The sequence below is a fragment of the Camelus ferus genome, chromosome 1 (genome assembly GCF_009834535.1).
Source record: "Camelus ferus isolate YT-003-E chromosome 1, BCGSAC_Cfer_1.0, whole genome shotgun sequence".
Lineage (NCBI taxonomy): Eukaryota > Metazoa > Chordata > Mammalia > Artiodactyla > Camelidae > Camelus > Camelus ferus.
In genome coordinates this window covers 114,069,891-114,081,713 of record NC_045696.1, presented here as the reverse complement: position 1 = coordinate 114,081,713, position 11,823 = coordinate 114,069,891, and the positions used below count along the sequence as shown (strand labels likewise).

Sequence of the window (11,823 nt, the reverse complement as noted above, 5' to 3'; positions counted from 1 at the left end):
AGCTTGAAGAAGGCATTTGATAAAAGGATGTTCAAGTCTAGACATACCTACTTGCTCCTGTCCTCTGGGGTCTTGAGGCTGCTTGAGCTGATCTGGATCCTGTGGGGCTGTGTTCGCCCCTGCTGGGTCACGTTTAGGAGCTGCAACAGCAATCAGTTGATCAGAGGGGCTGGGGTGGGGACGGGGAAAATTCTGTGGAGGCAGAGTTTGCATAGCAGGCATGGTATTTGGGGTGAAGATTATAGGGGAGCCTAATGTTCCCTCGGGTCACCCGGAGCACTGTTGTCCTCACCCCTTTAGCTGGACATCACTGCAGCTTCCCACTCTCTCCCAGACAGCCTCTGCCCCTACCTCCACTCTCTCCTCAGTATCCCAGGGTTGAATGACCTTAAGTCTTGGCTCGCGGGGTACATTCTGGGCCTGGGCGCGCCCAAAGGCAGAAGGACCTTCGTGCTGCAATGTCGGATGAGGAGTGTAGCCTGGGCGAACTTTCCAGGCCACCGCGAAGTTTTCCCATCCTGGGTGCATGTGGACACCACGCGTCCGAGTTTTGCTTCGTGAGTCAATAGGGTCAGTCCTGTAGCCATTTGGAGAAAGCTTCGAGGCCAGTATGAAGCCAGGGCTGCAGTGGCCGGGGGTGAAACGCCGCCCCCGCTCAGTCTTCGGGCAACTCCCACCCCCAGCCAGCGTTTCCCTTTAACGCGCGTGCCCGTCAAGGTCCCCGCGTCCCCTCCCTCCAGCCGGCCCGGCAGCCTCCGTTTCCCTCCCCTCTCCCGGTCCCGACCGCTCCTTCTCCGTGGGACGCCCCTCGCCCGCCCCCGGCCCTGCCCGCTCGCGGGACTCGGTTGTCACTTTACTTTTCCGCGCCGCCTCCCCGCCCCCTCGCCCAGCCTCGGGGCACCCGCCGTGCGCGCGCCCGCCCCCGCCCCCTCGCGGCCGCGCGCCCGAGGAGGAGGGGCGGAGCGGGGAGGCGCGGCGCGGCGCGGCGGGCCGACGTGGGGCTCGCGCTCTCGCGGTCTCTCCCGGGCGGGCGCGCGGGCACGCGCAGTCGCGGGCGCGCGCGCGGACGGCCGGGCGGCGGCGGCGGCGGCAGAGGTGGCTCACGGAGGCGGTGGCTTCACTTTCCAGGACTCAGGGGCGGCCACCGCAGCAGCCGCGGGCAGCAGCCTCGGGAGCCGGAGCTGGAACGGCCGGGGGCGGCGGCGGCGGCGCCGGGGGTGAGTCCGCGCGCGGCGGGGACAGGCGTGGCCGGGCGGTCCGGTGCGCGGGTCCGGTTTCGGTGACTGGACGGTCCGCGAGGACAGCTCGTCCCCGGGGCCTCCTCGGCGCTCCTTCCCCCCGCGCCTCCGCAGCCCTCTCTCCTCGGGCTTGGGCTCGAGCCCGCGACCTGCGCGGACGCCCCTCCCTCAGGTACTCGCCGGGCCGCGCCGGTGCCCCCGCCTCGGCCCGCTCCCCTCAGCGCCGCAGGTCTCCGCTTACGCCGCTGGCGCCCCGGGTCCCTCCCCGCTCCCCGCGTGCCCCTCTCCCCGCGCCCCCTCCCTCGAGCCTCCTGCCCCGGTTTCTCGCCCTTTCCACCCCTCCCCCTCCTCCCCATCCACCCCCCTTCTGCCTCTCCCCTCCCGGCCCATCTTCAACCCCCTTCCGTTCTCGGTTCCCCATCCTTCGCCACCCTCCCAAGCCCCTTGCCTCTCCCAGCCGCATCCTGGAACTAAGTCTTCGCAAAAGTACAGGATAAATGTCACGGTGGAAAGTGCCCGGCTTGATCTTTTGCTATTTTCCCTAATTGCATAATTGCTGCACATGGTGTCTCTCCGGGCGAGTGCCGGGTCTGGCTCCCCTGCGCCGCCGCACCCCCGTGGACCGCCCAAGAGACCTTGTGGGGTGTGTTGGTGTGTCCCCCGGTGTGGAGTGTGTGTTGTCTTGGTCTTTTGTGAAGCCCAGCGCTTGTCACAGTTTGGAGCCGAAGCCCATTTTTCTCTGGTCTCTTCTCTGCAGCCCCCACTGGCCTGGTTTGAAACTGGATTCCTCCCCCCACTCCCCCTCCCTCTCCCCCTCTCTCCTCTCTTAATGTTTTGATCCTTTTGCCCTTTACCATTTCTAATGAAGATAAAGCGTAGCTTCTTGTGGTTTTTTTTTTTTTTTTTCTCACGACCAACCAGAAATGTCCAATCCATCTTCCCTTAAGGAAATTAAGGCCGCTTTAGAAAGACATCATCCTGTGCTCGGTGGCTGTTAGACCTATTTGCATGTTTTCGAGATTCATCGTTTTGCATTGTGTATTCTTGAGAGTCCCCTCAAATATTTTTATTTTAAAGTACAAAAGGAAATGCTAGGGTTTACCTTAAGAGTATCTCGCTTTTCAGAAGGATTTAAAGTTCTTAGTTTTTTATCCCTGATTCTTAAAAAAGTATGTTTCTGAATATGTGATAATTCACTCTGGACCTCGGGAACCTAAATATTTGTGTTTACGCAGTTTGGATCCTCTTTGGCTCTTCAGAGTTTTGTATGTGGGTTGGTGCTGATGACGGAGGGTTTTCCCATATTGTCATATCCCATTACAGAAAGGTGCTCCCCCCCAGGACAGAGAACCTTTTCCTCAAAACTTAGGTGTTCCAATATTATTTCCTGCATAAATATCTTTGCAGGTAAGTTAAAAGCTGCTTATTGCTAGGTATTCTGAATATAATATAAATTATTTTGTTTTACGTTTTAGAAAAGTTTAGAAACGTGAGTGGGAAGACAAATGACAAAAAATCAGATGAGAGAGTTAAGTGTTTTCCTGTTGTCAAAGCTCAAACGAACACTTGCCTTTGCAGTTTTATACCATACGACACAGTTATAAGGCTTATCTAGACAGTAATCCGGATTTATGGAGTGACTCTAGTTGCTTTTATGGTATCGGTAATATTTATAACCAAATCGTTTCATTTTTATGGAACTTGTGAGTTTCATTTCGCATGTTGGTAATTTCCAGGACTGTAATTACAACGTAATTGTACAAAGCTAATACAGGGTTAGGTAATTTGTGTGTTGAAAAGGGAACAATGTCTAAACTCTTAATAAAACATGTATTTGAGGAAAGTTTATTTCAATATTTAATGTTTAGAAACCAAGTTTTACTTTGAGTACAAAGTAAAAATATAAGTTTAAGTGTCTTAGTATCTTTGGAACTATGGAAGAGTAGCTCTATGCTTATAAATGTGTGATTCAAGGTCATCTTTACTCTAGATTAAATAATTGGATCAAATTAGCTATTTAAGAATTAATCTTAGAAGATAATTTTAAAATGCTGATTTAAAAGATAACATTTAGAGAGTTTTAATTCAGGAATTTTTATTCATTTGTACTTCAGAGAGACAAAACACTAATCATAACTAATTAAAATGCTTATAGACTTTTTCTTCATAAAAATTAGTTGCCACTTATGTAGTGAAATAAGTTTTACTGTAACCAGGCATTCAAAAAACAAAACCAACAGAAATTTCTCTTACTGTTGATATTTGAAAAAGATATGAAAACTTTGTTTCTAAAAGTTTCTATGGTGGTTATTAGTGGCCTCAGGGAAATTTATCACTTGTAGGTTAGAATTTGGATGAAATAAAGTATCTCAGGTCAAAAGTGGAAATAGACTTTTTTTCTTTATTGTGAAGCTGTAAAGATTATACATCTATTTGGGTATTTTCAACAATTCTCTAGTGAGACTAATTATAGTCTTCTGATAATCTGGAGGGATTCATGAAATTTGTGCTTTAGATTATGGTTCGGATTATATTGAGTAGTCTTTCAAGTAATTGTATATACTCAGCGTTATTGGAGATGATGTAAACACACATAAGAATATTAAGAAGAATGTGTACCTCTATAACGTAATATTCAACTGAAATTCTAGAGGCATAGTTTATTAAAACTGAAGCTGGAGCTTCAGTAAAAAAGATTTTTGATTTAGGTTTCCAACTATTTTTTATATAATGGATTACTTCAGGTTTAAGATGTATAAAATGATTTCTCAATCATTTCACATTTCTCAAAATATTGCCAGCAGCATTTTGCTGTATCTGAGTGCCTTTGCCTGAGTACTGTTCTCTTTCTTACTCCAGTGCACATCTGCTCCGACATGCTCTTATGTACATACTTAATAAGGTTTGAAACTTCTGATATATTTTAACTGAAAGGAGTAATCTGAAAAAAAAATCAGTGTTAAATCCAAGGATAAAAATTTAAGTGGAATAAAAATGAAAAAAAAAGCAAGATATATGTTAGGACTGTTAGAGCTAGATGTGAAACATACTGATGTAAAATTTCAGTATTCTATTAAGTGACTTTAGTGCTCGTAAAAGATGTCACAGCTGTGGAGACTGATGCTCTCCATTTACAGGATAGGTAGAAGAGCAGTCAGATTTCCCTGCATGTTTCGGAGCTGCCTGGACAGACCTATTTTTATTTGGCGTGGGAGAAGGGAGCTGTTGAAGGTGTGAGGGGTGGTGATAGTGTGTTTTGTGTGATGTCTCATTGAAGGTATTCAGTATTTTCTATTGATTGTTCACCCCTCTGTGCTCCTGGGTTCTTCCGTTCTCTTGCAGTGCGTTTTGGTTTGTCTTACCATAAAAAATTTCAGTCACTTAGAGGTCTGTGTTATGAAGTCACTTCGATTTAGAGCAAGCTACAAGTTAAATCTTTGGTGATGATGAATTTTAATAATCATTGTCAACTAGCTATACATTTGGACTGATCGTAGTAGTAAGAACAGTGCTTTATTTGAGGTATCTTTTACATATTCTTATTCTTGATATTTCAAGTCCAATTTGATTAAGAGTAATATGGTATCTTTTCCTAAAGGAATTTGTTCCATTTATCTATGATTTTTAAAGGTCACACCTTGAAGGCGGTTTTATCTTTTAAAGAAGAGATGCCTCAGGAGGTGGCCACACTGTGCTCAAGTGGTTATGAGGTGACAGTAACGTGGTGAGAGTCTGGGCATCGGTTTGTCCGTTTGTTTTTGGATTTGTCAGTACACTCCATGCTAGCTGGGTCACAAGGGATGTGTTCATTGTAGTCAAACTCAGAAATTGATTATGATAGAATGACAGTCAAGAAGAGAAAACTGCAATTCGTTTGGGTGTTATCTAGGTCATAACAGCTACCTACATATCAAGGTAGTGAGGAAATTGAGTTGGTCATCAGAGTTGCTCGCGGAGCATGAACTCAGAGCAAAAGGGATTTGAAAGCCTTGAGGGATATTTTCTGTGGGGAAAAAACAAGGAATCCTCCAGTGTCTGCACACAGTCTTCATCTCTTGTGAAACGTGGTTGCTTAGCATATTGCTGGATCAGTGCTGACACCATCATACAATTCAGTTTTTATTTAGAATCGTGGAGGCCTCTGTGTTCTTCTGTTATCACAAAGGTTGCTTAAAACAATTGACTGGTTTAGAGAATTTTAACCTTAGCCTAGTCCGAGGATATATTCATTTAATATTGATGCAGAAGTGTCTCCCATTTCCCTGTTCCTGTGACTGTTTTTCCTAACCTCTGTCACAGCACTTAGCAAGTTGGCTTACCCACTAGACCAACTTTCTCATGCTTGTGAGACCAGAGGGCCTAGAACAGTGCCTGGTGGAGAGGAGGCCCTAGATTTTTTTTTTTTTTCGGTAACAGCTTTATTGACATGTAATTCATAAACTATGAAAATCCACTCTTTTAAAATGCAGTGGTTTTTAGACTATTTTAGAGTTGTGCAACATTACCGATGTCTAATTTAAGAACATTTTCATCACCCCAGAAGGAAACTTTGTACTTACTTATTTGCAGTCCTTCCCCATTTTTCCTTCACTTCTAGCCCCTCCCAATCACTAATTGACTTTTCTGTCTCTGTGGATTTTCCTATTCTGATCATTTCGTATAAATAGGAATCAGGCAGTTTGTGGTCCTTTGTGACAGGCTTCTTTCACATATAATGTTTTCAAAGTCCATCCATTTTGCACCATGTAGATACTGTATGTCATTCCTTTATATGGCTAAGTAATATTCCATTGTTTGGACGTAACACGTTTGGTTCCTCTGCTCATCAGTTAGTGGATAGTTGAGTTGTCCCCTCTTTTCGGCTCTATGAAGAATGTTGCTATGAACATTTTGAGTATAATTGTATATGTTTCCATTTCTCTTCTCAGTACATTTTGAATTCATCGGATGAAAGAAAAGTTTTGGCAACTCCCAAAGCTGTTTTGTAAATAACCAACCATTCATTTTATAGTAACTTTACTTGTTCCACTCTAAGATTCACTTTCTCTGTGTTCTCAAGGTACCTTACTGTAGTCCTCCCACAACTGAATATGTGATTTTTGACTCTTTAATCCAGGATCTAAAATGTCCACTGAGGCACCAAGAGTTGATGACAGTCCGAGTACTAGTGGAGGAAGTTCTGATGGAGACCAGCGTGAAAGTGTCCAGCAAGAACCAGAAAGAGAACAAGTTCAGCCCAAGAAAAAGGAGGGGAAAATATCCAGCAAAACAGCTGCTAAATTGTCAACTAGTGCTAAAAGGTACCACAGTTATTGTAACCTTTCTGTTTTTAGTATCAATTTGTCATCTTTTAAGTTCTGTGTTTCTCTTGCATTTGATCATTTTTCTGGGATGTGGACCATGAAGTTTATGGACTTTTCTTTCTTCTTCAGGATTATTTCTTTTTCATGGTTTTAATTGTACGCAATATGATCTTGTCAGTTAAACAACGTGGCAGATTTATAAAGCACGTATCCATAGTGTGCGTGTTAATGTATTATTGTTAAGTGAGCACGTGCAGAAAAATGCATATGAAAGTGTGATGATTCGATTTATAGTTCCTTGACCGTTAGTATTTTATTCTGTTCAGTAACATAGAATAGAGAGTGGGAATCTGTTGAAATAGTTACTGAGTGATAGTGTATTTTCTACTATTTGCTGTTAGTAAAGTGAGAAATGCTGGAGTTAGCAACAAATGCATCTTGGTTTCATTATATTAGGCAGTGATTCGTTCTTGATACAGGTTTTCTTTTTCTCCAGAGAATAGGCAGATCTGGAAGGAAGATATTTGAATGATTCTCTATTACCACATCAGTTGCTTTTGATGATTGGCATGCCATTGGACTCAGCAGAGGGAATCTGCTTTCATATTGTTACAGTAGAGAGTATCTCTTGGTAAATAATTTAAAGGTGAATTGAATTTAGTAGAGTCTTTCCTGGTCCTGTGATGTACTGTTCTTGTTTTGTTTTAATACCTTTTTTTATATGAAATAGGAAGTGTAAATAAAAGCAGCCTGTAAATTTTAGGCGTAGTGGAATGTCTGAATATTGAATGATAGCTTTGTACTTCACTGGATAGTGTGGATTAGGGGAACCTGTCCTGAAGATCATAAACCATATGGCCTAGTACACTTTGTTTCTCTATGGCCTAGTTAGTCCACAGCACTGGGAAGAACCTTCTGAGGCCTCCTGGGGGCATGACTTTCTAGGGGGAAATGTTGGAGTGATGGTGAGTGGTCGGCAACCCATCCCAAGGGGCTGGGATAGTCAGTTTCCCTTTCTAGGAAGTGTATTGCTGATCCCTGACCTCTGTGGAAGGAGTTGTGTGAAAGTCAGATAGCCTTGAACTTTAAACCTGTGAACCTCTGTACGCGAACATGCTAGCATGGGAGAAAGGGTTCAGTTTGTTTCTGCTGTCACACCACAAATCCAAAAGGCCTCAGTTGGTGGACCAGTCTCTCTGCTGCCTGGCCACAACACAAAGTGACGTGCTGCTGGGACATGGGGGTGGAGTTAGAGCGGATAAGGAAGGTGGGGATGGAGAAAATATGACATTTAGATGAAAGAAGGGAGGCTAGGTGTGGGAGGGTAAGAGACATTCAAGTACAGGTTGCGGCCCGTGTAAATGAGTCTAATTCAGTCTTCAGCTTCTGACAGTGAGGGTTTTCTTTGGGCCTCTTCAGTTGTCAGGAAAGGGAGAGGGTGGCTGGCCAGGTCTGTGGGGAGTAGGGTTTGGAAAGTGCTTCTGCTGGGGCTGTGCTCCGCTCTCCTGTGACTGTAAGTTAACAGACTCCTGTCTGCCTTTGTGAGGTCCTGCCTTTTCCCCTGGCTGGGAGCACCACCATAAATACCTTAAAATCATATTTGTTGGGTAATGTGGCAAAGACCAAATTCTGCCATGAAAGAGAATGATCTGAGTAGTGTGTAAAAGTGAGGATTGCATGAATTTTTTCAAGTACCTGTGTCATTTTTTACTTCATTTTCATTTTCCTACAGTGTGACAAAGTATAGTTTATATGTTCAAACCTAGTTTTCCTCCCCCCTCCCTCTTTAAAAAGGGTAAAACTTAGTTTTGAGATGGGTTGTGAACGACCCAGGATGGTGCCCGGTTGGCAGATAGTAGAAGTTGGTATCACTGCATTGGTGAAAGAGAGAAGTATCTTTTGGATTGCTTCCTAGCTGGAAAAAATCCCTCCATGCGCAGATTTATTCTTCTGCATCTCGGACTTTCAAACTGTGATGCATGACCTTCCTCTGGAAGGTCTCTGGGTGGTTTATGGGTGAGTGTCTGAAGTGACTTAGTCATTTACTATTTGTTTTAAATATAAAAATGCTGCTTCACTGCTAATTTTCTAAGTGACAAAATTCCCTTCCCCCAATTTAGTTGACAGTGAAGTTGGTTTTTTCCCTCATCTCTGCTTAAGTTCTAACAACTTAGGGAAAAAATGGGAATCATGAGGGCAGCGGCTTACATCTTTTCAATTCACCACTATATCTGCAGTGCCTAGAAGAGTAGGGTCACCGTATTTATTGACTAGTTGTCATAGAGCCTTGAGGAGGGGTTGAATCTTCCATGGATATTAGAATCCCACTACTGACCTGTTCCCAAGATTCAAAGTTAGAAGTAGTTTCAAAATAAAATTCTAACTTACTTTTATTGAAAATTGATTTTTATGCAGATGAGATGTCTTTTCCAAATAGTGTCATTTTGTAGGAGAAAGTTAATCAGTAGCAATGCAGAGCTTGGACTCTAGAGACAGGATCCAGGTTGGATTCTAGGGTCTGGCATTTAGTCACTCTGTGATCTTAGATACATACTTTAACGTTTCTAAGCCTCAGTTTTCTCTTCTGTAAAATGGAGACATAATAGTCCCATATTCACAGGGCTGTTGTGAGGACTGAATGTGCTAAAGCATTATTTGGCACATAGTAAGGTTTCATACACAGATGCTATAAGTCTACAATATTTTTCAAGTCCATTTGATAAACTTTAGGGAAATGAGGTATATGTTAACCTTTGGGGACTTAATGCTATTTGTTAAACTAGAAAAACTCAAATGCTATAATTATATACATTTTGTAGTAACTAAAGAAAAGTACTTTGCACATAAATGTTCAATTACATGAAATGTGCTATAATTGTAGACTTAATATTAGATGTAGAAACATGTTTTCTTTAAAAAAATCTGACTTTTAAGATGTTACAGAAAAGTAATGTTGGATACAGAAAATACTAAGTGGTTATTTTATTTAAACAATGGTATGAATTAATTTCTGTCTTTTGGAGTTAAGAGGGAGATTATAGTTACTTCTTTGATGCATTTTTGCTCTTCTTTGGCATGAATTTGTTTCTTTAAAAATTGGCATGCTCTTATCAAGATATGTTCTCCTGAAAATGTCTGTATCATTTTTGTTATGTTTGCTGTATATCTGATTATATTTGTTATATATATTTCTTTTTGTTATATTTGTAGTTGAATTATGTCTGCAATGGCAAATTCTGATGATTCTGTTAAATGGACTAGTCAATTCAGTAAAACATTTATTTTGAGCTCTTCATTGAATTGACTCTACTGCTTTTTCCACAGGTTGACACACCTGTGAATGCGAACTTTAAATCATATTTGTACCATATTACTTTTGTTCAGAGTAGACATTGTGATTTTTTGGACACAATGTAATACTGTTGTGGGAATGACACTTGATTTTTAAACTAAATTTTTGTTGGGTCGAAAGGTTGATCTCAGTGTATTCCAGCGTGAACATTTTATTATATGGCCTCATCTAACTGTTTTCCACATGAGAATGAAGTAGTATTCTTTATAGATCTTTTGTAATTACTGTTTTTTCTTGATTCTGAATGTGCATTTAGAAACTTTTTACTGTTCCTGAAATCAAGATGCATCTTACAGTTGATATGCACAATCATTAATCGAGGGTGTCTTAAAAATCAGTGGTTTTTAGAATCACAGCTACGTGGTATATATCACCATTCAGAATTAAACTCTATGTTTATTATTTGTGGTGGCTATGTGTTTTCTAGATTAATTCAGAGACTACTTTGAGCTTTAAAAAGTTTTGGTAATTAGTTACATGATGTTTTCTTCTTGAGAATGAGTTCATTTTGGAGGGTGTTGGCTAGTTGATTGAATTGGTTAGAATAGAAGTCCTTGGGTAACTGAGGAATGAGGACCGTAGAGGAATACAGGAAGTCATCTAAGTGGATGCAGGGTTTTTTAAAAAATAACTGTTGAGAAAACAGCTTTGTGAATCCCTATGTCTGTCTATTCATGTTCTACTTGGTCCTGAGTGAGTTACTGAATTTATTTAACCTAATAAGTGTTTGTGTTCTAAACATGTCAGTACCTCTACACTGCTTCATTTTTCTGAACCATTAATCCAGTATGTTGATGTTAAAATGAGTGCTTCATATCTTCTCCATTTGTGTCTAATTTTGGTACCGTACTCTTCAGTGAAGTCTGAATGAGTGATGATTGCCCCCTGTCCCCAACTCCTCTTTCTTTTGAGTAGGTGACAGTCACATGCAGTACTTAACCATTCCTGGAACATTTAAGGTATTAGGTGAAGTCTTCCAAACTGAGATTTAGTCTGTGTTTTGCTTCTGACTTGTTGTCTCGGGAACTTTGTGTGGTTGCTGACTTCTGTGTCAGAATAACTAAAGAAGTGGCACTGCGGGACAGAAATTGGAAATTTAGGCAATTGTCTAGTTGATTTATGTGTAAAGAAATAATTTTGTCTTAAAAGATCTGAAAAGAGAGAGGTCTGTCTGTTTGACTTAGCAAGATAATTGCTTGTCTTTTCACCTTACCTGTGTATAGTAACTAGCCTTAGTTTCCTTATCTTTTAAGTGGGGACTGATAAAACAGTAATACTTAGAGAATTCTGAGAGATTTATTTAATTCAATTCTAATAGCCTAAGATCATCATGTAAAAGGTACACTGTAAGTGTGAATTATTGATGCTTTTTCATTTTTCCTCGCCCTAAGGGACGTTGCCTGAAATAGCTATCTTCCTTACTCCACGTGTCAAGACTGAGAAACTTAATACATAACATGATCACAACTTTTGAGATAGAATTGAATTGCTGTCATTGAAAACAGCAGGACATCTTGCAACCGTTTAAATAGCAATTCTTAGTATAATCTTTTCTTTCAGGAGAAATACAGCTGTTCTTTGGTAGCAGGTGACTCAAAATATATTGTAATATATTGACTTGCTGCTCAGAATTGTCAAGTTTATCAGTAAATTGCTTTTTGTATTGAATAATTAGATTTAGAATTATAGACATCTGGAGGGGTTTCAAGTTTCATTATAGAATTCTGTGACAAAATTATGACATCAGTTTTTTAAACCAGAAGGGACAGTATAAGCATAAAGCAAGATGAGTCATTTGAAAATCCCAAAGAAGTTCTTTTATGTTAAAAATAGTTTTATTTGACAGTTTAAGCAATCTCTTTTGAATGCCTGTCCTTTGGTCCCCTTAGTTTAAAAACAGTATATCAAAATTATTCATGTTTCTGGCAAC

The 11,823-nt window shown here is 41.5% G+C and overlaps 1 protein-coding gene across 3 annotated transcripts in view; it reads left to right on the top strand.

The window, feature by feature from the left end:
• The first annotated feature begins 1,062 nt into the window (after nt 1-1,062).
• The window catches only part of LOC102510161 (ubiquitin-conjugating enzyme E2 E2), a 326,227-nt gene continuing 315,466 nt past the window's right edge, over nt 1,063-11,823 (top strand). The window contains exons 1-2 of one of the 3 annotated variants that reach the window (XM_032488639.1): nt 1,063-1,217; nt 6,355-6,538. In XM_032488639.1, the coding sequence (XP_032344530.1) occupies nt 6,363-6,538 (176 nt within the window). In that variant the 5' untranslated portion in view covers nt 1,063-1,217; nt 6,355-6,362. Of the gene's footprint in view, nt 1,218-1,248; nt 1,411-6,354; nt 6,539-11,823 lie in introns of those variants that run through there. The other 2 variants (XM_032488643.1, XM_032488654.1) reach the window with 2 other exon arrangements.